Genomic DNA, 25,548 nt, shown 5'->3' on the forward strand with positions numbered 1-25,548 from the left:
GTCAGCCCATTTCCGTCAGTCAGTCCATTTCCCTCAGTCAGCCTGTTTCCCTCAGTCAGCCCATTTCTGTCAGCAGGCCTGTTTCCCTCAGTCAGCCCGTTTCCCTCAGTCAGCCCATTTCCCTCAGCAGGCCTGTTTTCCTTAGTCAGCCCATTTCCGTCAGCAGGCCTGTTTTCCTCAATAGGCCCGTTTCCCTCAGTCGGCCTCTTTTCCTTAGTCAGCCCATTTCCCTCAGTCAGTCCGTTTCCCTAAGTCAGCCCATTTCCCTCAGTCGGCCCGTTTCCCTCAGTCGGCCCATTTCTGTCAGTCAGCCCATTTCCCTCAGTCGGCCTGTTTCCCTCAGTCAGCCCATTTCCGTCAGCAGGCCTGTTTTCCCCAGTCAGCCCGTTTCCCCCAGTCAGCCCATTTCCCCCAGTTGGCCTGTTTTCCCTAGTCAGCCCATTTCTGTCAGCAGGCCTGTTTCCCTCAGTCAGCCCGTTTCCCTCAGTCAGCCCGTTTCCCCCATTCAGCCCATTTCCCTCAGCAGGCCTGTTTTCCTTAGTCAGCCCATTTCCCCCAGTTGGCCTGTTTTCCCTAGTCAACCCATTTCTGTCAGCAGTCCTGTTTTCCTCAGTCAGCCCGTTTTCCTCAGTCAGCCCGTTTCCCCTAGTCAGCCCATTTCTGTCAGCAGGCCTGTTTCCCTCAGTCAGCCTGTTTCCCTCAGTCAGCCTGTTTCCCTCAGTCAGCCCATTTCTGTCAGCAGGCCTGTTTCCCTCAGTCAGCCCGTTTCCCTCAGTCAGCCCATTTCCCTCAGCAGGCTTGTTTTCCTTAGTCAGCCCATTTCCGTCAGCAGGCCTGTTTTCCTCAATAGGGCCGTTTCCCTCAGTCGGCCTGTTTTCCTTAGTCAGCCCATTTCCGTCAGTCAGTCCATTTCCCTCAGTCAGCCTGTTTCCCTCAGTCAGCCCATTTCTGTCAGCAGGCCTGTTTCCCTCAGTCAGCCCGTTTCCCTCAGTCAGCCCGTTTCCCTCAGTCAGCCCATTTCCCTCAGCAGGCCTGTTTTCCTTAGTCAGCCCATTTCCGTCAGCAGGCCTGTTTTCCTCAATAGGCCCGTTTCCCTCAGTCGGCCTCTTTTCCTTAGTCAGCCCATTTCCCTCAGTCAGTCCGTTTCCCTAAGTCAGCCCATTTCCCTCAGTCGGCCCATTTCTGTCAGTCAGCCCATTTCTGTCAGTCAGCCCATTTCCCTCAGTCGGCCCGTTTCCCTCAGTCGGCCCGTTTCCCTCAGTCGGCCCATTTCCCCCAGTCAGCCCATTTCTGTCAGTCAGCCCATTTCTGTCAGTCAGCCCGATTCCCCCAGTCAGCCCATTTCCCCCAGTTGGCCTGTTTTCCCTAGTCAGCCCATTTCTGTCAGCAGGCCTGTTTCCCTCAGTCAGCCCGTTTCCCTCAGTCAGCCCATTTCTGTCAGCAGGCCTGTTTCCCTCAGTCAGCCCGTTTCCCCCAGTTGGCCTGTTTTCCCTAGTCAGCCCATTTCTGTCAGCCGGCCTGTTTCCCTCAGTCAGCCTGTTTCCCTCAGTCAGCCCATTTCTGTCAGCAGGCCTGTTTCCCTCAGTCAGCCTGTTTCCCTCAGTCAGCCCATTTCCCTCAGCAGGCTTGTTTTCCTTAGTCAGCCCATTTCCGTCAGCAGGCCTGTTTTCCTCAATAGGGCCGTTTCCCTCAGTCGGCCTGTTTTCCTTAGTCAGCCCATTTCCGTCAGTCAGTCCATTTCCCTCAGTCAGCCTGTTTCCCTCAGTCAGCCCATTTCTGTCAGCAGGCCTGTTTCCCTCAGTCAGCCCGTTTCCCTCAGTCAGCCCGTTTCCCTCAGTCAGCCCATTTCCCTCAGCAGGCCTGTTTTCCTTAGTCAGCCCATTTCCGTCAGCAGGCCTGTTTTCCTCAATAGGCCCGTTTCCCTCAGTCGGCCTCTTTTCCTTATTCAGCCCATTTCCCTCAGTCAGTCCGTTTCCCTAAGTCAGCCCATTTCCCTCAGTCGGCCCGTTTCCCTCAGTCAGCCCATTTCTGTCAGTCAGCCCATTTCCGTCAGTCAGCCCATTTCCCTCAGTCGGCCCGTTTCCCTCAGTCGGCCCGTTTCCCTCAGTCGGCCCATTTCCCCCAGTCAGCCCATTTCCGTCAGTCAGCCCGATTCCCCCAGTCAGCCCATTTCCCCCAGTTGGCCTGTTTTCCCTAGTCAGCCCATTTCTGTCAGCAGGCCTGTTTCCCTCAGTCAGCCTGTTTCCCTCAGTCAGCCCATTTCTGTCAGCAGGCCTGTTTCCCTCAGTCAGCCTGTTTCCCTCAGTCAGCCCATTTCCCTCAGCAGGCTTGTTTCCCTCAGTCAGCCCATTTCTGTCAGCCGGCCTGTTTCCCTCAGTCAGCCTGTTTCCCTCAGTCAGCCCATTTCTGTCAGCAGGCCTGTTTCCCTCAGTCAGCCTGTTTCCCTCAGTCAGCCCATTTCCCTCAGCAGGCTTGTTTTCCTTAGTCAGCCCATTTCCCTCAGCCTGCTCATTTCCCCCAGTCAGCCCATTTCTGTCAGTCAGCCCGTTTCCCTCAGTCAGCCCATTTCCCTCAGTCGGCCCGTTTCCCTCAGTCGGCCCGTTTCCCTCAGTCGGCCCATTTCTGTCAGTCGGCCCATTTCTGTCAGTCAGCCCATTTCCCTCAGTCAGTCCATTTCCCTCAGTCGGCCCGTTTCCCTCAATCGGCCCATTTCCGTCAGTCGGCCCATTTCTGTCAGTCAGCCCATTTCCCTCAGTCGGCCCGTTTCCCTCAATCGGCCCGTTTCCCTCAATCGGCCCATTTCCCTCAGTCAGTCCGTTTCCCTCAGTCGGCCCGTTTCCCTCAGTCGGCCCGTTTCCCTCAATCGGCCCATTTCCGTCAGTCAGCCCATTTCCCTCAGTCGGCCCATTTCTGTCAGTCAGCCCATTTCCCTCAATCAGCCCGTTTCCCTCAGTCAGTCCGTTTCCCTCAGTCAGCCCATTTCTGTCAGTCAGCCCATTTCTGTCAGTCAGCCCATTTCCCTCAGTCGGCCCATTTCTGTCAGTCAGCCCATTTCTGTCAGTCAGCCCATTTCCCTCAGTCGGCCCGTTTCCCTCAGTCGGCCCGTTTCCCTCAGTCGGCCCGTTTCCCTCAGTCAGCCTCTTTCCCTCATTCAGCCTCGCTTCTAGCCTGGCTGATTTCCACTTAACTCCACCTGCTCTTGATCAGACCCCAAACTGAGCCTGTCTGAGCTTAATATGCTGTTCTGCTTGGGGTATTAGGAAAAGTAATGCTCACTTTACTCTGCTCAAAGACTTTTATGATCACCTCCAACAAAGCATTTTCTGGCTGTAAAACACTGCTTCTGAACTATGATGCCCTCAGTAAATGAAATTTTACCTGCCAATTAGCCATACCTTCTTGTTCTCCTACATTAAATATGATTATATACTAACTAATAGCGGTCACAGATTTTGGCATCTTCTCAGGTGTCTGTAGTTTTTGTGAAACCTCCTTCAACTTTCAGTCATTTTTGGTACCACTGTCTTTGCAGGATAAGCCGAGCCCTGTGTCGCCTCCTTTTGAGGAAAATGTGACCATAGTCTGTCCATGTAGTCCAAACAGGTCCCCCTCCAGTCAGACTCTCAATGTGCTGCATCTAGTCACTGAGTCTGTGTTTTCTCATTTTTTATCATTAGTGTTTTCCACAGTCGTCTGCCAGAGTGACTGTCTTCTTAGGCCTGAAAAGCATTTGCCTTCACTCCGTTTGGCTCAATGCTTCTTTTGTGTCAAAATGAGTTATGCAATGTTGTCTGTTTTGTTGGTATATAGATTTCTCTAATAGTATGTGCTGTGCTGTTCTCAGGGTGTTTATTTCTGGTATATCTGAGGAACTGAGTTTTGCGGGAAAAGGAGTGCTGCTTTTAATAGGATCTTTTATGGTTCTTTTTTGTATGTTCGTTAAAGTGGGCATTGATGTTTTGCATTGTTAGCTGTGTTCCTTTGAACTTGTCCATTTATTCTGCAGAACTCGGCAGGGTTTCTATTGGGTTTTTGTCTCGTTTAGAAAAAAATAAACATTTCTGTTAGAACACATAAAAACATGCTAAATGACTGATTTAACTACATACTTCATGTCCGTTTACTGCATCTTTTTAGTTTATTAATGTAGTTCTCATTATATATTAATATAGTACCATGCACGTTTCTAAACTTTCTTTTTGGGTATCGAATCTTTTTATAGTTTGTATCACTTCAGTTCAATTTATACTACACATCTTGTCACATCCATGGCAGTTTTGCGTTTTGGGAAAATTAATCAATGGTTTTTATTTTCATTAGGTACTGTCATGATTTACCCCCATCCCTGTTTTAAGACACTTTTGCCGCATCACATTATGAAATGTGACGTGAGCAATTTGACTAAATTATTAATATTATCAAGGTTTTTATGTCACATTGAATAAATTGTGATTCGAATATGATAAATAGCACCTTTTCCAGATTACCACTTGCACAGATGCTGTTGCAATTATTCGGGTCAAATTTGTCTCCACTCTTAAATAATGGGGTTATTAGTCCTCATTTCCAGATGTCAGGGAAGAATCCCAGATATAGGAAAATATTCCAGAGTTATTTTTCCTTAGATTCCGGCTACTGTATTTTGGTACCGTTTATGTGACCCTGTCCTAGTTGGACAGCCGATGGATTGAACTTCAGTTCCTCTTAATTATTAGCACTGTCAGGGGAACAGTCCTGTGCTCAAATGTATCACCATTTAAAGCTCTTTGTCAATGACTTGCAACTTGTTGGCTTTTCACATACATGACCGTATATTCATAGCCGAACGGATGAATTACTTCTTTCAGGTGGTTTTTTCCACACATATCATCAGTCCATGCTCTTTTCTGTTGTTTTTTTTTCAACCCATATATTGTTTTATTATTAACCTCATAGTTTCCATATTGTTCTAGCTATCTGTCAGTGTATATTTCTGTGTCACCATTCTTCATGATCCTCTTTTGAGATGAACAGCCGGTATGTGAGAGTGGGATTTCCATACCATAGCATTAGGCTACAGGATACAGTTAAACAGCTTTGCTTTGAATGATGGACAGTGCTGGAGTTGCATGGTTGGGCTGTCTACCTCCATGAGCTGTTCCACTGGGAACACTTTTCCACAAATGATCCTGGATTTCCCAGGGACCCCTTTTCAGAGCACAAATTGGAGTCTGAGATTCAGGAAACTCATTAATTCAAAACGTGCTGGAGTACTTGGAGTTACCTTGTGGGAGTCCATTCAGACATTCCCCGTTCTTTTCCCCTTCCTGTTTCTTTTCATTGGCGCTGACCCCTTTGTGATCTGTCTCATGCTAAAGCCAGCCCCAACCACCAACCAAGCCACCTCCCCAAAGCCCTGCAAGTGAAAATTGGCTAATTTCAGGTGATAGTTCTTTGATATCCCATGACTGTAGGTGAACAGTCCAGTTCTGTTCCAGTCATATTTGTGTTTGGATGGTTCTTTCCTTTGTTGAAGAAGGGGACTCTACATTTTCCTGGAGATAAAATTTGCTTTAAAATAGGGCCATTTAATGCACTGTCAGTGTTCATCTGTTAATTTAAGTTTGCCCCTAAGGAGTGGTACAATGCAAGATGTATGCATGACAGATTGATCTTCACTGTGAGTGTTAACTAGAGCTACATAAACTTACTTTTATTGCTGAAACAAGGTTAATTGTTTTCAGTGCATTCTGATAAGGGCCATCAGTCAATAACCCACCCCACAATGAAGTCCACAGGTGGATCCATCCTTGTCGTCGTTAAAGTGAATCTCTTCCTAACCCAACAGCACACCATACTTTTTTTCAGCATGTACAAAGTGTGACATGACCTATTCAGTTGATTTTTGGTCGTTAGTGGATTTATCCCCTGTGTTTCCACTTGGGGTTGCTTAAACAGAGGCGTCCTGGGAGCCTCAGCATTGACAGATCAAGGCCAGCCTCCTTCAGCGAGGGAGCGCCACCACATGGCCACTCGTTTACCAGGTGTAGGAGCCTAGGGCTGAGCAAAGCAGCGTTTGTTTATTGTTTCTGAGGAAACAGCACTAATCAAAGCTGTCGCTCTCCAAAAGAAACGTGCTGATAACGAGGACTTCCTCGGAAGCCCCAGAGTGAACGTTGGAAAATAACAGCAGCCTCAAAGAATTCCTCCCTCGGCTGACTTGCAAACAAACAGAACTCATTGTTCATTATGTAAGGAAGGATAAGTGCTCAGCTAATATGTGTTATTAGTTGTCTTTTCATTATGAAGAACAGTCTGGTGATGGCTCCCTGTCTGCCACTCACAATGACGCTTCCTCTTATCCTACCATTTATTATGCTACTTTAGATCTGTCCTGCTGCTATACAGTCCCATCAAAACCTGTTTTTTCCTCCACCAGCCTTCTTTTGGGGGGGGGGGGGGGGGTGAACTCAGTAAAGTATTTTTTATTGGGTGTGAATTCAACGTTGTGTTTATTCAGCATGGCTTCTACTGTCTTCCACCTCTCCCTTTGTTCCCGTTTGTGCCGGAGGTTTAATTTTGACCTTAAAATATCACCAAGTATCACCACTGTTTCTTACCTTGCATGCTCATTTTACATTCCATTTGTATATTAATAAAAAAACCCCCCCTCTGGTGATTTTCTATAGTTGTTTACAATGAAATTGATCGTTCAGCGTGGGAGGAACCTGTTACTTAATTCTGCCGATGAGGAGTTTTTCATAAAGACAGAATGGATTGTGATTCATTGTGAAGTCACTGCTAATATGAAGTTAATGTGCGGCTTGGTGCTGACTGACGGCTTGTGGCACAATCAGGAATGTTTTTGTTTGAATTTTCTTATGGGTAGTGTGATGGTCTTGGAGATGGCTGATGCCCGAGCCTAGAGAAATACAAATCCTTCAGCCAAAACGTCAGGCAAGTGGTTTTGTGTGGCCCGTCATAGTACAGCTGGATTCTTGCGGTTGCAGAGTTGAAATGTTTTGGGACAACATTTGAAGTCCAGTTCATGCATTTGCCCAGTCCTTTTGCAAAGCTTAGTTGTTTTGACCCTGGTGGTCAATAGACACAAACTGAAGAAAAAAAATATATATAATTCCTACAAGTTGTTCATACTAAACACTTTTTTCTTGCACATTTTAATCAAGCCTTGAATGAGTGTTAAGCTTTGAGTGGTAAACCACCCAATTAAACTAAACTACGATACCGACACAAATCAACATCTTGAAATATTTTAACATTTTTGCTAAAATTTTCTCTCGTGTTCCCCTTAAGATGAAAAATCCTAATTTCATTCTTTGATTCCTTGGAAATGCACACAGGTGACGTGCTGCTGATTTAAAGCAGAATTTAATTTGAAGGATTGTGCTTTATTAATTTATCAGGAGCAGAGTCATGGGGTAGTCTCATCTGTTTCCAGTCACAGGACTCCACGATGATGGAAGGAAACAAACAATTTTGTGTGATGACATGCCTGAGATGGAGATGTGTGGGAATGGCGAGTCGAGGGCGTGCCTCAGCCTGCTCCACTCTCACCCCTCCAGCTTACCTTTGTGTTTATCAGTAGCTATGGCTAGTTCAACAAGGCAGTGTTGCCTAGCGTCTGGCTTTCCTCTTCCCCCTAGACCCCTTCCCCCGAGCCGCTGTCCTCCCCCAGCCACCCCCACCTCCGAGGCAGGCGCAGGATCCCAGACCCTGGCGCTAACTCGCACTCTCCCACACTTCAGGGCATCCCCTAGGGGGACCCTACGCATGATGTCATTGCCTATCACACATTCCAGAGCCGGAGCCTGAAAAATATACTTATCCACTCAAACTGAAGGACAGGAAGATGCCTTCTCCCAGAAGGAAGAGCCCAGAGGTCTGACATTTGCTGATTGCATTATAAATAATGAACATCGATCCAAGTATAAATCCTCGCCTTTATACCTGTGTTCACTTCTCTTGCTTCATACCACCATAAACTGTTGAAATGTGATTTTTTTTTTAAATGGGAAATATCAGTGAATGATATCACTTTCCTAACAAACAGGGTCTTTAAATCTGAACCTGAACATGCATTCACATACCTGAGATTTTGCATAAGGGTCTGTTTTACATTTGGATTTTGGAACAAGTGGAGAGGCGGACAGTAGTTTTTTAACTGATATTTGGAAACAACATCAATTATGATTGATGAGACAGTAAACTCCAATGACTTGTCATGATGCAATTCACTTGGACAGTAAGGAATATGTGGATAGGTTTTGTTTCCAGTCAGTACTCTGGTATTTCACATAAATATCAGTTAATTCAACAAAATCTACTAACACGTTTGCTTTGGCATTATCAGTTTGTTCTTTATGTAATTTTGGTGCCTTAGCAAGTACGAAATACAAAAATATTTAAGCATAGGATTGAACAGCAAAGTAAGGGATTTCCCATGAATACTTTTTAAATGGGCTATCGATGAACCGCAAAACCATGTACAGGTCATAGAGAAATGCTGGTGACCTGGTATTTGTTTGGTAGTATAGTTCAAATTCCAAATTCAAGGGCACCTTTCATATACAAATAGAAATAGGATAAAATATTACGAATTTTATGCGATTATAAGAATTTTATGTGATTAACACTTGAAGGTGTCTATATATCTGATACTGTACTGTATGGCAATTTGCTTGTGAAGCTACCCCCCCAAAAAAAAAACAAAAAAAAAAAAACAGAAATATTCCTTTGATATACACCAGGAGGCTTCTCCTCTCTCTGTCTGTGCATTAGTTACAAAGCTGGGTCATGCTGACTTAACATGCTTTTTAAAGTTTTCCTTTGCTTTCTTTCTCTTCCTGGTGCTAAGATTTATTGTGGTGTCAAAAATGGCACTGCAGACTCGAACAGTGCAGTATAATCAAAGTGAAAGAGACTGAGGGCCAAATCTCATCAGATAAAAAGAGTTCAGAGTGGCTTAAAGCTTTTTAAACTCTTCAAACCATTCACTTCTCTCCTGCAAGAGAGCATGACTGCTTTTATATTGCGTGCGATTGCATTGGCTCCTCAGTGACTGACACTGCTATCTTTGAACACAGAAACATCACCCTAATATCTTGATTGTGTTACCAATCTCCCTCACTCTTTATATTTTTGTAACTTTTGCCATTATTGTTGAATACGTGTCCCCTACTTCATGTATTATTTCATGTTTTTGTTAAACAGAAACTTTCAGGAAAAGCAACCATTAGGGTCTATAAAAATAAGTATGTAGTGTTTAACGGCACAGAGGATTCATTGGCGTTATAAAATGTAGTGCCATATGCTTCCATGCTAGGCTGCATATGAGGGTAAATCTGTACTTAAAAAACTTGTAAGAAGGCTCAACTCTCTTTACCTAAAGCAACATGAGGATTAGCAGTGGAAGCAGTGGGGAATAGTTGTTTATTATGACAGAGAACCTTTAGGAAAGCCTTGAATGAACTCATGTCCTGGCATGAGGTGCTAGTATATAAAAAAACACATCTGGGTTTATAGTACGGCTCAATGTGCCACCAGTAACCTTTCCTGAAAGCCAGCCAAGGCGTCTGACTGCCTGCCCTTAGAGCCACTCTCCGCAGCCTGGCAGCATCCTGCTTTTAACCTGCATTTTTATGCCTTACAACCCTGTTCACGAAATATCCCCACTGGTAATTTAAGTGTCCTTCCAGCATCTGTCCAAACTGGATGGGTAGACTTCAGCTCTGATTTCATAAAAGGCTGTGCAAAATATTTGCTTTATTACTGAAATGACCAGTTATTTCTATCAATTTCAGATCCCTCACACTTGTGTTTTCTTTTATTCCTGGTGATTCTCTTATTTGCTTGAAAAACAGGATTTGGCAAGTTAATCTAAAGTTCACCTTGGTTAAGCCAGGACAGTACGACATTAAAAAGAGTGTAATGTGTAAGAGTGCCCCACTGCCTTGATGCGTTAAAGGAACTTTCTAGATAGAACGGCATTTTTTTACTGCTGGTTGGTTTATAGTGGATTTTTGTGATATTTCTTCATTCATATTTTCAGCTGCCTTTCCTGTCAAATGCATCATAAAGCATTTTATCTTTTGGAAGGAAAAATAATGGCTGGCGAACTAATAGGTGAACACCAGAAACATATTTTTTTACTCAAATTCCCCAATTTAAATGGACATGGTTAAAACATGCTTTCCTGCAGTAAATCTATGAACACATTCTTGAAGCCAGAATCCTTTGTATTTTTATTGGAGCTATTCAGTGTTTGAGTTCCCAGCTATTAGCTTGGATAAACAGAAACAAATTGGTACATAAAAAACTAGCCTTTATGTTAATGAGAATTGCTTGCCACTAATGAAATGTTATTCCCTCCTCCCTCATTAGCTAAAAGGCTGCTCTACAGCAGTTTGTGGTCTGATAGCCCTGTTTGAACCCGCAGCGTTTCTCTAATCTTGTTTGTATTGTTTTCTTGATTATGTTGCATATTCCCAAAATCAAGGAATGAAAATGACAGCACAATAAAGCCATTTCTGTTTTTCATAGAACGCTAACTTTTAATCAGTTACTTATAAACCGTTTGCAGTACATGTCCGATTCATCTGGTTCTGATTGTTTCATATTTGACAATAAGTGTGGCCAATTGTGATTGTTTTACTGCGCTGTTCCTGCGATGATTTGCCTCTTGATGGGATGTACTTTCCAGTTAGGTCTGTCCTGGCTGGATTTGAATCCACTTGCTTTGGCCGTGGGCCCAGTCCTCCTCCGTCCGCTCACCAGTACAGCCGGGCCTTTGTGGCGAAGGGAAGTCGCTAGCACTCTGTCCCACAAAGCTGGCGGCTAATTGTCACCTTGTGTGCTATCGCTGAAGCGTTGAGTGAAGCAGGAAGACCCCACTGTGTGTCACACGAGACTATGAGGAATCCTCGCTGGTCTCCTGGGAAATAAAAGCAAGGTGCCATTCCCTTGTCAGTGTATTAGTGCTGGGACACTAAGTGACCAGGAGCACTTTGCCAAGTTAAAAAAAAAATAAAAAATCATTTGGAAGAAATCCATTTACTAAACGGAGCCTGGTTATGTTTTTTATTTACAACTGGCATTCACAGACACTTGTATATATCATTCACACATTTATGATTGTTTTTGGAGGCTCGGTCATCGTAAATAGAGATTACAGTTGTACTATGAAGAAAATGTGCTGCAGTTGTGGAGTGTAATGTTCATAGTCTCCCGCTGGATAAGCTCCACCAGCTGCCACCTGGACTAATGACTTTCTCAAAGAGAGCCTGCTTATAAAGAGAAAGGACAACATGTATATATGATGCTCGGTTTACTTGCTTTACAGAAGACTACAAATGTATCTGTTTTTGGCTGCTTTTGTGCTGCATGCAGTGGTTCAGGAGATAAATAACCAGAGGATTTATAAAGGACAGCTAGGGACTTATATGCTCCAAAGCACCTTCTGTTTTCTTAGACAAATCCCCAGCGAGACTTTGTCCCACCCTTTCATTCTGTTTTATACTTACTCCTATTAGTGACAGTCACTATGTGGCCCTTGGCCTATCTTTTCCTCCATGCATTATGCTACTGTGAAAAAAAAACTTAAGAATGTATTATATTTTACTTATGCTAAGCTTAATGAGAAATATCTCAGTACATAACTGTGTTGAACTGAATCCTAGTTAGAGCTGAACTCCTGCATTTGCTAAAAAAAAAAATAACTTTAAGGTACAGAATTCCATAACTTTATTTTCTTATTTTATACTCCTGCACCGTAAATATGCAGAAGGTGGTGTTTACCTGTCCTTCACAGGCATGATCCCACTGCATCATCTTCTCTAGCACCAACTGCTGTTTAGGAGTCAGGAGGGATCAACTGCACCACATCAGTGGGATATTCCTATTCAGGCGACCAAAATCAACTAGCTCGACACCGAGTGCAATAAAGAATGTATCAAAATCTCCACAGAGCAATATGAGAAGGCCACGATGGTTGTCCAAGCTGACAGCATCTGCCATTAGCACCTCCGCTTCAGTGTTTTAATGAACATTACAGCCATCGTGGATACACGTTTGGAAGCCTTTGTCAGCGGAAATAGCAGAAATTGAAAGAATGGTAGCCATTTATGAGGCTAGACACTATATTTGTATGTCACAGTTGCCCCCGGTGGGACAGTGAATAGAAGCACATGACATGGGGATGGGAGGAAGTAGGGGCTACAGTATATTCGGCTACAGGAGTGGTGACGGGTTTAACAAACAGGAATAGAGGAAGCAAAGCAAAAGATGTCATCACAGGGGTAAACGCACAGAGGACCGCAGCAGTGTTGGGGCTGAGAGGAAAACACCTCGGGGAGATGAATCAATGTGCTCATCACCCAACTTCCCCATCCCGGAATGTGCAGCGTCCTCCAAATCATACAATGTGTGATTATATTTTGCATTTAACTGGGTGAATTGTCTGTGTGTTTATCTTTTGTGCACTATAGAGATGTGGAGCCCGGTGTAGTGTACACATATCAAGTGCTGACTGTATCCAAGCGAGCTGAAAGTGAACCATCACCTCCCCTCATTCACCAGCTGGGGGCGCCATACTGCGGTGATGGCCATGTCCAAAGGTGAGCATATAAGACCAAGAAGCCATTATCATCTGAGTCGTGTTACTGGCAGATTTATTCTCTGTGGACAATTGAAAGGAGGCATATTAGTGATGAAAAGAAGAGTAAAAATTTGCATTCGTCATTATATCATCTTTTAGGCTTTTGGGTGAACAGTGTGATGACATGAATTCTGTGAATGGAGATGGGTGTTCAAGCCAGTGCAAGAAGGAAACTTTCTTCAACTGCATAGGTAGGTCTAGAGCCTACATTTATCTTACCAGCATCTAACTTCTTGCATGCTGTAGGTGTTTGACTGTGCCAATATTTGATTTATGACAGTGCTATTGAGTGGAAATTGTTATTAATGTTTACCTGCTGGATGAACAGGATGTTCAGGGAGCCAAAACATGGGAGACTAAAGTGCAGAGACAATGGAAATAGGACACAGGGATGCAGAAAGTACCTGAACTTTGTAGCTATGATCTCATCCAACAGACGTGATTCTGGCTCATCTAGGAAACTGCAGAAGTGCAGAAATAAAGTCTTGTCAAAATGAAGATTAGCTCTATTAGTTGACATTGTGTCTCTGTGAAGTAAATTAGATGATAACATCTACATTATGACTGAATGGTTAATGGAATTGTCACACGAAATAAACGTCTTAGTACTGGCTGCACCAAAGATGACAGTAAGACCTGCTGTGTGTGGTGAATGAAACCATGTAATATGGTGATGGGTTGAAAGAAAGGAATTTGACTTGGTCACAGGAGTGAAAATGGTGGGAGACAGCAGACAGCCGTGTTGGTATCAGCCCACCAAAGAACCAAATGGCCGTTGGGTTGGGAGGGGTTACAACAGGGTGTGGGTCTAATTTTATTTTATGCCACCCTTCTGAAGTTTCTTGGATTTTTTATTATTTTTTTTTGATTCTTGGTTTGCATTCTTAGAAAAAGACGCTAAATTCATCGCCGTACTCTGATTCATCACCTTCCCAAATAGCCCAAATATTCTGGGGACACTCTGAGGTTGGGGTGGCGTCAAACTGCCATAGCTGCTATGCTTTCACCCATGTGAGAATTAGGCTATATAACGTAGCCCCAGCCGATGAATAATCATCGAGGAGCGGAAATTCATAAAATGAGCAGCGAGCAAAATACAATATATGCTGTAATTCATAGAAGAACTGTAAACTTTCAAAAAAAATAGGCTGAAAGTGTGAAACTTGCAGCCACAATGTCCCAGTGAAATGAGTTCTTTCCCACATGCTCACCCCTTACTTCTGAAATGCACTCGCTGGCAAAGCTGTCAAAATAATTGTTCGGTACACTAGGAGTATAATTGTCAAAACCTTTCATTCTTTTTTTTTACAGGTACAAAAGGAATTTTTTCCCGCTTGTAATTTTCGAGATCCATCGGTCCCAAGTATTAACAGCCATCTGTACACTTTTCCTGTTAGCTTTAGTTTTTCAATCAGTTTTCCTTTCAAATGTTTTAAAAAGGAGCTGAAGTGTTTAGGGAGAAGAATGGGTGTACGAATTCCTCCCTTTGAAGTGAAATCCATGAATGTCTATTTGAATAGCTGAATGCTTGTCCTCGCTTGACCTGAGAAACCTGTAGGAATTCGTGACCCCACTGAAGCTGGGCTGTCAGGGGCCTGACGCCGCCTTAATTGGCAGCACTCTCACTGAGTAGATGAGTGAGAAAGCTAAAGTCTGTGGGGCTGAATGAGCTCAACCTCCGCTGGCCCCAAGAGATCAAGGGTAGCACACTCGGAGCCGGTGTCTCAGGGCTCCTATTTAAGAAAAGGTTTGCATTGAGGTGTAACCTCATTTCTCACGCTGCTGAAATACGGAGTCCCCCTGACCTACCTTGTACTGGCCATTCAGGAGGTCAGACTCCCAAGGACCAAGCTGGAGCCACGTACCTTTCTGGCCTGCACAGAGTCCCCACTCTTCCAATACAAAACAGTGAGCTTATCCTGCTTCATCTGTAGGTGATTAATAACTACTGAAACGGGGAATCTGTGGTTACTTGAAATAGACTTCTGAGACCTAATGCTGTAATGAAAAATGACGCTGGACTAAGATGTAAAGGCACACAGTGACCCCCCGATTCAACAGCGAGGACTGGAGGATTTTGCCAAGTAAACTGGAAATAGGTTTCTGATCGTTTCTGTATAATGCATTCAGGTATATGTCGGTATCCCGCAAAAGCCTTCTATGTAAGGCCCTTGATATAATAACATAGAAGCTGGAGAGCTTTGCTGACCTGGAGAGCCCCATGCAGCCTGTGATCTCACTCTTAAAAGCCTATGGGAACTGCAGTGCTCTCTGTCAGGATGTACAAAGTGCCACAGTGCAATGGAGCACTTCGTATCACTTAATATAGTGGACTGATAATCTGAAATTTTCCTGTATTAAATCCAAAATCTTTTTATGAAACGAGTGGATTATATTATCTATTCACCTCGGGTTTTGTCAACTGTACTTAGACTAAATACAAAATGTGATAAAGCAGCATATTTTAAATGTTGATTTGGTGTGAGTAAGTGTACACTGTAACTCAGGTGAGCTAGAAAAATGGCCATGGAGTCTGAATGGGGAGACCTGCCTTACAGCTCACATATGTCTTAGGGTGATCCCAATTCTAGGCTGAGTTATCATGTTTGAATCAGGATGATTTGATGACCTGTGAGGGTAAGTTCTGACACATTTGAGCGGCTTGTTCTCTTGGTCTATTACTCACCCCAGCAGTGATGCCACATATCATTTGTATGTTTCATCGTGCCTATGGCCCTCACCATGAAGCGCAGTAAGAGAGCTGAGCACTGGGTAGCTTTGCTGCTCATTTACAAAAGATGTGTGACTTTTCACATGGCTCCGTGTCTGTCCCGTCTTGCTGGAAGATACACTCTGGGCACTCACCTGAGACTGAAGCCTGAATTTCAAAGGCTTTCAACTGGCAAGCCAGTGTATGCAAGATTTTTTTTTTTAAACAAGAATAAAGATCAATGGAGTTCCTTTGCATTTCTGGAGAAACCAGATAATGGAAAAACTCACAAGACGAAGATCTTCTCAGTCAGTAGATGGATGATTTATGTGTATTAATTCATGCACATAATAGCAATTACAAATAACATGATGAAAAACTTTACTTCAAACTGTTGCATTTTTGATTAATCGTTTGTACTTATATCTTTCTGTTTTTTTCCCACCCAAGAGTAATGTTGTTAAGATTATGTCCTACACCTAAAATTAGACAATTCAAATGAAGAAGAAGAAAAAAAAAGAATTTTATGAGAATTTGAACATTGAAGATCACTACAAGATTTTGCCACCATACATACTGACCTCTCCCATTTAATATGTATCACATTCCAGAGAATTAACTCTAAAATACTTCGGGTTAAATAATATATCAAAAAAGTGCAGATTTTAATTTCTTGTAAAACTCGTACGATCGTTCACTATAATAACGTGAATTAATGTTTATGTAAATGTCCACCTTTCTTGCTTTACTGTAATTTTCCATCTTACTGAAAGGCAGACAGTCAGATCTTATCCAGAAAGAGAAATAATTATATAATAGACCCTACTCAGGATAATCTATTTGAAGATGGTTGAATGGATACGAATAAATATTATACTGTAAATAAGATAATATTTCAATCCAGCTTTTTAAATGTATTTACAAGCAAGGGAACAAAGAGAGTAATTGCATTGATTTCTTTATTTTAATTGATGTTGGTTACAGATTGACTCTCGATTAAACAACGTCAATGATGTTCAAGGAAAAAATTGTAAAACTAAAATATGTTCACAAGCATGTAATGACCCAACTGATTTTAAAATGTATTCCCATGTTTAATCCTATTTGACCCACTGAGCTTCCTTCACAGTTTGCAGTCATCACCTGTAGCATCCAATGTTAGTGCTCAGTGAGTCCCATTGGGAAGGGTGACACCTTCTGGTCGGGGAACATCGTCGGCTGCACTAACTCACTTAGATTTAGAGCAACGATACAACCCACAGTGAACCGGGCCCATAAATACCAGCTGGAAGCAGGTGTGCCCTGACGTGAATATTGAATAATTGTCAGGAGTCCCCTTTTTAAAAATTTAACCCCTAGCACACGAAGGTGCTGATTTATGGCTTGTCGATTTCAGAGTATCATAACGCTCTTACCGTGCAAACGTGGTAATATTGACAGGGTTTTTAAAAAGGAGAATTAAACGACACTGCCAACTATGAGTGTCAGCCTGTGGAAGGAATCACATGTTGCGCTACTCATCCCATTGTCACTGTTTTTGTTTTATTTATATCGTTTTTTTGGACAAAAACCCAAGAAAACACAAAGCTTCAGAAAAGGCTGTTATTGAAGTTTAACCTTCTCTAAAAAAATAAAAATCGGTTTAATGGGTTGCGGTTCGTTGCACAATGTGCACAAGGTAGCAACATGTCAATCACCGGAACGTGCTTCAAAACAGGAAAACGGCCCAGAAGGTGGCCTCTGGAGGACTCCAGGCCGCTCACATTAGAACTTTTCCTCTGCGTGCTGGGTACCAGCTTCAGCTGGCCAAGGGGGGTGCCCCTTGTTATCTGCAGACAAGGGGGGCACATAGTTTTGGCCACAGGGGGGAAAGATTGATAAGGTTGAGATTGATAAGTGAACATCCTGCAAACATGTTTCCTGGACAATGGTGCCAGGTTTAGGTGCTTTTTACTGCAAACTGGTCCAGTCAGGCTGGAGCAGGTGGTAGACCTGTATCTCAGTGAAAACAGGGCTCGCTAGGGGTGTATATGTGTATGTGTGTGTGTGTGTGTGTGTGTGTGTGTGTGTGTGTGTGTGTGTGGCTGACACCTTGAAGTCTAAGAAGCCCAAAGAAGTAAATGTGCTCTCTAGACCGAAATTAGACAAAAAATATTTAGAAAAATCAAGGTTCCATTCCGAAGCCAAAAGGTTTATCGCAAGACAAAATGAAACTGCCAAGCTTTGAAATTATATATTATAATTGATGTATTGACATCTAATCTGAAGAAATACAACAATTCTGCCCATATAAATTTCAGCACTGCAACTGGAAAGATTTGAAACTAGATATGTATTTTCAGAGATGATAAAGTACAGAATTTGAAGTAATTATATGCAAACAGAAACTACACTCTATAGCTGTTGACGGGGCAAGTGAAAGTTAAATTGTATTCTATTCTTGCCTTTATGATTAATATTCTACATCTTCCAAAAAGAAAAAAGAAAACTTCATTTGAAATGGCTGCACTCGCATGTGAATTCTCATGTGGCTTTAGATTTGCCCTCACTTAATAAGGGACTTATGCCCCCCCTGCCTGTTCCTCTGCAGATGAGCCCAGCATATGTTACTTTTATGATGGAGATGGTATCTGTGAAGAATTTGAGCGGGAAACAAGTGTGCGGGACTGCGGCCTCTACACGCCAAGTGGTTTCCTGGACCAGTGGGCCACGAAGATTGAGGTATCCCACGAGGAGAGTGTTCACTGCCCAGCAGATGTTGCTGTGGGGTACCCTGCGGTGACCAAGGTGAGGCATCCTTCAAATTTTTGTCCTCTTTTTACAGTGTTTATGTCATGGCCTCTGACTGCAGCAGTTTCACTAGCATTGCGGTATAAAGTTACTCCTGGACTGAATGACAGAACACACAGGTTAAACACATGTGTTTAGAATAGATTAGGGCCATTGGATTTAGTGTCAGATATTTGCATCCTGCCTTTTTAAACTGATTGCTAAATACACATTCGTGGTGTAAAACTGTTGGAAGTTACTCCATGCCAAGTGTCCCAGTGTTGGGGTCTGCCAGTGGTAGACAAATATTTATATATTTAGACTACTTAAGTTACATAAAGAGAATTATGAATTCATGCTTGTGCATTCCTTTTGTCCTGTGGGGCCAAAGCCATCCCCTGCAGCAATTGCCAAGGTCTCCTAAAGCCAATAAAAAGAGTAATGAGTATAAATGATTTCTTGATTTAACCTTGCAATGTTTACTAAATGTTTCGCTTGGATCCTGCTTTCAACAAAGGAAATGCTGGACTCAGCAGTATGGCAAAGTGCCCTGCGGATGAGCCCTCTGTTCTGTAAGAGCAAAGCTATGTTGTCTCTATCTGTAAGCTATTGTCTACAAAAACTGACAGATTTGCCCTAATACAGTTTGAAAGACTCCAAAATAATAATGCGATTATGCATCTTCAATTCTTGTTGCATGAAGATGGTGCTTCTAATACAACTACATCTTGCACATATGTATTGCATTAAATAAATTCATTAACAAAATAAGTTCCAATCACCAGTGGCTGGGCCATAGCTGTGAATTGAGTGGCTCTGCTGTGCTGATTGTGGGAGTGAAGGGATTCAGTCTATAGCATTGAGGGAATAAGGACAGACTAGTGTTTCTGTAAATGAATGGCTGGCAGCCCCATCTCTAAAGGAGTGTTTCCCAACCTGGTCCTCTGGGACCCCCAGACTGCCTTGCAGGGAGACACAACGTAAAAACGTAGACCGGTTGGGGGTCCCTGAGGACTGGCTTGGGAAACACTGCTCTAAAGTATTACATCAAACTGTTTTAGCACCAGTTCTAACCAGATGACAGTTTCATTCATTTTTTATGGCGTATTTAGAATAGAAGGTAGATGTCCTGACTCTCTTACTGCTCTCCTTTTCACCCACTTCTGGAGCTGAAGAGATGGGGTAGCCCTACGGTATCTAGAATGCGCATATTTATCCTGCTCCGCTGACTGGATGTGCATGAACGTTGGAATCAGCATCGCTGCTGTAATGATGAATAAGCACACAGACCGTCCCAAGTGTGGGCTGCCCACGGAATCCTTATTTACAAATAATGCATACCTCATACGCTCATGGTTTGGAATGAAGACCACAAAGCCCTTTGATGGTTTTATAATTTCTGAAGTATGGGAAGCAGTTCTGAAATGTGAAAGTTTACCGGCATCAAGTTCATTCTTTAAGGATAAAATCCTTTATTCTAAGATAGGAAAGAATGACCCTCAATGCTGACATTCACCACACTGTTACCATAACTGAGTGGCAGAGCTACCTGCTTCACTGTGTGCTTAAACCAGCTGTATAACTCTAATTCTATCTCTGCGAAAATGCACTGCACTTTATACAATATCATAATCATTCATGAGTATGATTGTATTGCACTAAGCTACCAGCACCTTATTCACTGTGAATGTGTGTGTATATGTGTGTGTGTGTGCATATTTTATTCTTTGGGTTTTATTGTAAATTTTGTGTATCTGCTGGTGCTCCAAACAAAATCCCATTGTACTTGTACAATGACAATAAAGCATCTTTATCTTTATCTTTCACCAGTGAGCTGGGCTGCTTGTTTTGCTGGAGCAGCAGTCTGTATAACAAATAATACCCAAACCGCAACAGTTTGGAGCAGGATACACTAAAACACATGGAATGGGACAGTACTGACATAATGATTCAAAATAGCAATATGAAGATGTATTTTTAGAGATTTACGACTAGGTGTTACATGTGAGCCTTCCTTCATTTTAGGGTAATGTGACAGAAATAGTCATTATTGGTCTTTTGAAAATGCAGCTGAAATGGTTGAGTCTTTGGTTTATATAATTAGATTCCATAGACCAATGAGTTCTGTTGCATGTAGCTGCACCCTATTTTTCGGGAATTGCGTATAGCTTTTATTTTCGTTATTATGGAATATAACATTGATCCTGCTGTTGATAACATTAAAATACCGAAACTGAAATACTATAGCTTATTTCATTAAAGGTTGTTTAGATTTACACCAGAGAAGTAAGTAATATGTTTCTGCACAAATAACCAAATTATAAATCTTTTTGACGCTAATGTCCCACCATATATATTAAAATTCTGTCTGTAGTGTTTTGCAGAACACGATATTGAGGTTTGGGACAAATCTTTTGCATGTGTTGAATGATTTTGCTTCTTATGTATTTTTTTACATGCACAGACAAATGAATACTACAAACTTAGAAAGTATGTAGTAGAACTAAGATTAGCAAATAACATAAAAAGAAAGTGAACATGAATTAGTGCTCTGGTCTAGATGATCCAACCTTTCTTAGATTCTACAACAGTCGACATCAGTTTCAATATGACCCCATCTTTACGTGCGAAGAGAGGACTGTTTTCATTTTGGTTTCTGCAGATAACAAAATATTTATTCCTACAAGCTCGTAAGTTAACTAGTTGATATCTCAATACTTTTCTTTCAAAGAAGTTTCTTTCATTTTTTTTATTACGTAGTTTTTTTTAAGTATGCTAGATTATCAGATTATAATTATCATTTCTATATCCATCAAAAAAAAGGAAACTTTTTTCTCAACCTTTCCACTTCTATCATCCTACAGTATGTCTCATAATAAAAGATTAGCTTCCACCAGCATGAAGACATAACTGATGATTGTTTGCAAGTATAAAATGTCGCTAATGAGTCATAAAAAATCTTATAAATAAAATTAAGTACACTGATGACTTGCCTCTGTACCTTCATGCATGAAATAGAAAACACTAGACCAAAAAAATTATTGCTCACTTCCATTTTATCTTTCACAAAGCAATAATAGAAACTGGTTTTTGTTCAGTGTTTGTCTCGTGTCAGAGCCACACGATAGCAGAGCTCCAAGCTTAGGCTCATCTGGGTTTTACTCTAAATTTCTGTTTTGTTACAGTAGCCACAATCCAGCCTGGCTCAACTCAAACTGCGACAGTTGCTGTCTGGTTCACCAGGCTGTATGTATCGCATTATGCTTTTCTAAAGTCTCTGTCTATGTCCTCAGAGGCTCTCTATATGTCCAGATGCTAAACATTCTGCCAGTTGATGTGAATCCTGTTTTGGTGGCGGCTGTGAGGCTGTACCTTGCCCGCTAAAGCGGGAATCTCACAGCGGCGCTTTGGCTACCTGAGATCGCAGCAACTCCCTTTTATCATGGCTGCTTGAAGGAGAAACAATGCGCTGTCAACACGCCAAGCATACAATCGGGTGAGAAATTATATAACATGCAATGCAGCGCTTCTACTTAGGAATAAAAATATACACGCCGCCATAGTGCGTAGCAGCTGAGCAGCTTGTGGTTCCCCTTCAGCGTTTGACCAGCCAAAGGAGACATTCCCGCAGCATAGCTTGCATGCTTTCTCTGAGCTTTGCAGGGGAGGCACTCACCAGGGACTCCTTTTCTGTTATTTTCTGTAAGACACATAGTACCACTGTACAATTGTGGGTAAATTTTAAGCATGCAAAGTCTCATTGTGGCCATCCCAACCCCCCCACGCCACCCCAACACACACGCACCAACACACACATGCACGCATTTAAGGTCCCTGATTCACCTGGTTTAAAGGAGAACTAAAATACCTGAGGAAAAAGTTGCATGTAAATGTAAACAGTGAAGCTGGAAAGAGAGAAGCTACCTAAGCTGAAAGCTGTGTATCCCGCTCCTATTTTACAGAAACTGACTACATGACTATGGAACAAGCCTAAGAAATACTGCAAAAAAAAACCTTCTAGGCTCTTTCAAAATCAACTCTGTATAAGAACCATCATGAAATTCATCACACCGTGCTAGAATACAACAAGTGAAAATGTTGAAAGTGCATTTTTCTGTCCCATCTGGCCTTGAATTGTACCAAATGTGACATGGCTTGGGCCTGATGTCAAAATCGGGTGTCGGACAGCTTCCATTCCAGGTCCTGCAGCAGCAATATGTGAGTTTAAAAGCTGGGCATGTTTGCTTCCAGCATCTGATCTCTGGGCCCGAACCTTATGCAGTTAATTGTTTCTAGTAAGACACATTTTCAGAACAGTGCTTCTTTTTCAAAATATATAAAGAGAATTCTGCTCTTTTTATAAAGCAGGCACTTAATCACTCTGCCCCATAAAAAGATTTGTTCTAAAGAAGTGCCAGTGGCTGTTGATTTATTACTTTTAATTTCAGGTTAAAAAATTGCGTGGGAGGTGATTGTGAGATCATTTTTCACAGTTTTTGGTCATAAAAAACCACACCTTGTAGATATTAAATAGCATTTGGATTTTAAAACAGAGAAGAAAGATATTATACATAGGAACAGCGTCATTCACCATATTTGCCGCGTGGCAGCCATCACCAAAGACCTATGGTATTAGAAAGTGTTACGGGGGAATTTTAATATTACCACACAAACCACATCACTGAAATGGATGGGTTATCAGGGGGCACCAAATGCGTCACAGCCAGCACAACAACATTTCACTGAGCGCATTTTCATATGTATTAAGTTTTTTTTGTCATTTCAGAATCGTTTTTTGCTTTTTTAAAATTGGAGTTTTTTTCCATTGCCATCAGCAAGACACACCATGAGAATCTGTTGAGGTTCTGATACATATGAAAGCCCAGCTTATGCCCTCTCCCATGTCCTCTTGATACTGCATTCTATGGCTGGCTAAGTGTACTCTCATAGCATGCAGCTTCTATGCAACATTGATATATTTGCCTTTTAGACTTTGCAGCCTTTAGCCCATACACCTCCAAAGTTTGCTAATTTATGCTTTTTTTCTGATGTAATCCTAAATAAAGCTAACAATGGTTGAGTCTTCACAATCAGCATAGCTTGAGCACATTTATTGATTATGACTTAGATACTAGAAATTCATTCCCATTTTAGCCATTAACAGTCAAACACGGACCATTTCTTTTCTACCGATAATTATAGTTATCAAACTTGTCACTGAGTCAAATGTCATAAAATTGATTTCTTCTATGTGATCCCCAAACCCCGAAAAACTACATAATAAAATGTAGCAAAATAGTGCACAATGAATAAGTTTAATTTCAGGAAGAGTATTTTGCATCAGCTTTATATTACCCATCCTGTAATTTATTCATCCATCATGTTGTGACCTACTTAGCTAAACGCAGTAGACTTTATCAAGAAAGTATAGTATCATGGAGGAAAAACAGGTAGTGTATTGATCTGATTACAGCTAATGTAGTTTTATTACATTTATTTTTTAGCTCAGCTAATGATGTCAATATTAAATACTAATAATATATATATATATATCACCCATCCATCTTCTGTTACCACTTGTCTTATTTAGGGTCATGGGTGGGTGGGGGGGAGCCTATGCTGGAGGCTACAGTCGCAAGGCAGGAACAACCCAGATTTGGGCACCAACCCACCGCAGGGGCAATTTAGGTGTTGGGAGGGGGGAATTCCATGACAATACGGGGGGGACAAGTAAACTCCACATACATGGAGCCATGGTCGAGAAGTAGATAGATGGACATACAGTTCGGTGTGTAGTGAAGCCTGCTGTCCAAGAAAAATAAAAAATGCATTGCAATATGATGCGTTAAATGACTGGATAGCTCCCAGCTACTAAATGCAGAAAAAGTTTTTTTAGAAGTGCTCACAGTAGAAAAATTCCCCCTAAAAAGTGATGTGATGGAACTTTGGAACCCTGTACTAAAGATTATTAAGCAGACAGTTTACAGTACAGTAAACTGCAAAGCTGGTCTGTCTGATTACGATTTGAAAACAATCAATACTTGTAATGCCACAAGTCCCAGATGCATGGTGGTGAGCAGTTAAGCATGCTGAAATGTCGTTTTCCTTATATTAGGTGCCTGTGCTGATATGCATCTAAAGAATACCTGCCTTTTTACTGTAGAAACATTAAAGGGCAAAGAGAAATTATTGTAATTTGGTTTAACACGCTTTTCATAAAGCAGTCGTTTCTTGCTCGTGTATGTAACAGGTGGGAGTTTAGGCTGAACTCTCATTTCTCGGTGCTGGTTTGTTTCTAGGGGCAGCTGCAGTTTGTATGATGCACTGCAAACTGTGTGTGATGCACTGTGCCATGCGTACTGGAGCTACCATGCAAGCCATTCTAGGACCTTAATCCCGGGAGGTGATCTGACATTATCTGCTCTAGAGGATACTCATCTTTTATTGGACAAGAGTCTCTTAGCCTAGATTATATCCTGGTATTGTGGTATATAATCTGTAGCATGCTGCTCTGCTCTTGTAGAGGGATGGTTCAGTATTCCATGTACTGGGTTAGCGAGAGGCCTTGTGCATTAGTTATCACACCCGTCATTTCTCTGTTTAAAATACATAAATAAAAATACATGAACATGCTATTCTGTCTGCTCGCTCCTACCATTTAAAAGACCACTCTAAATGATAACATTTATGCTAACATGTTTTTCTGTTATATGCCTCTAAATTAAGAGTTTTAGACAAGCCTAACAACATAGGTTTTCTAACACATAGATAGGCTCCTGTACTGTATGACTTAACAATACACATAAAGACAAACACATCATTATTATACATGACTGTTACCCTTTTTTGTGATGTTTACTGATATTAGTTACTGGTTTTTACAATATTCAAAATACTTCAAAAATAAATGTAATCTAAACAAACCGTGAAAATAAGAGTTGTTCGGAAAGTCTTGACGTAGTTCAATTTTTGAAAATGTTTTAGTCAGATGTGTTTTATTCAAAAACATCAGTCTAGCAAAGCAAAAAATATAACCATTGTAGCTATAATTGCTTTAAAACTTTGTGAACAAGCACAGTGGTAGATGCAATTAGAACAGTAATTCTATGTCCTGCACTTTTGCTATTCCGTCACAAACCTTTTTTTCGTGTTGTCTCTGCCTGCAATGGTAACCTGATTTTACCGTGGCAGGGGGTTCCTCATCGGCAGGAAATGCTGCGAGTCTGATTAAACAGGGCAATTATTACCATGATTATTTATTTATCTATTTATTTGTATATGTGTGTGTGTATGTGGATTAGGTTTATATTACATTGTGGGGACCAAATGTCCCCCACAATGTAATAAAAACCTGTTTTTTTATGTCGTGGGGACCATCTTTTAGGTTCCCACAAAGATCTGTGAATGCAACCAAAAA

At 41.9% G+C, this 25,548-nt stretch overlaps 1 protein-coding gene across 1 annotated transcript in view; it reads left to right on the top strand.

Moving 5' to 3' along the window:
* The window catches only part of LOC125716031 (pappalysin-1-like), a 110,926-nt gene that overhangs the window by 38,605 nt on the left and 46,773 nt on the right, over positions 1-25,548 (top strand). Inside the window, exons 8-10 of the mRNA XM_048988255.1 lie at positions 12,483-12,611; positions 12,752-12,843; positions 17,953-18,149. Of these exons, the coding sequence (XP_048844212.1) occupies positions 12,483-12,611; positions 12,752-12,843; positions 17,953-18,149 (418 nt within the window). The remainder of the gene's footprint in view (positions 1-12,482; positions 12,612-12,751; positions 12,844-17,952; positions 18,150-25,548) is intronic.

This window comes from Brienomyrus brachyistius, chromosome 2, assembly GCF_023856365.1.
Source record: "Brienomyrus brachyistius isolate T26 chromosome 2, BBRACH_0.4, whole genome shotgun sequence".
NCBI classification, from domain to species: domain Eukaryota; kingdom Metazoa; phylum Chordata; class Actinopteri; order Osteoglossiformes; family Mormyridae; genus Brienomyrus; species Brienomyrus brachyistius.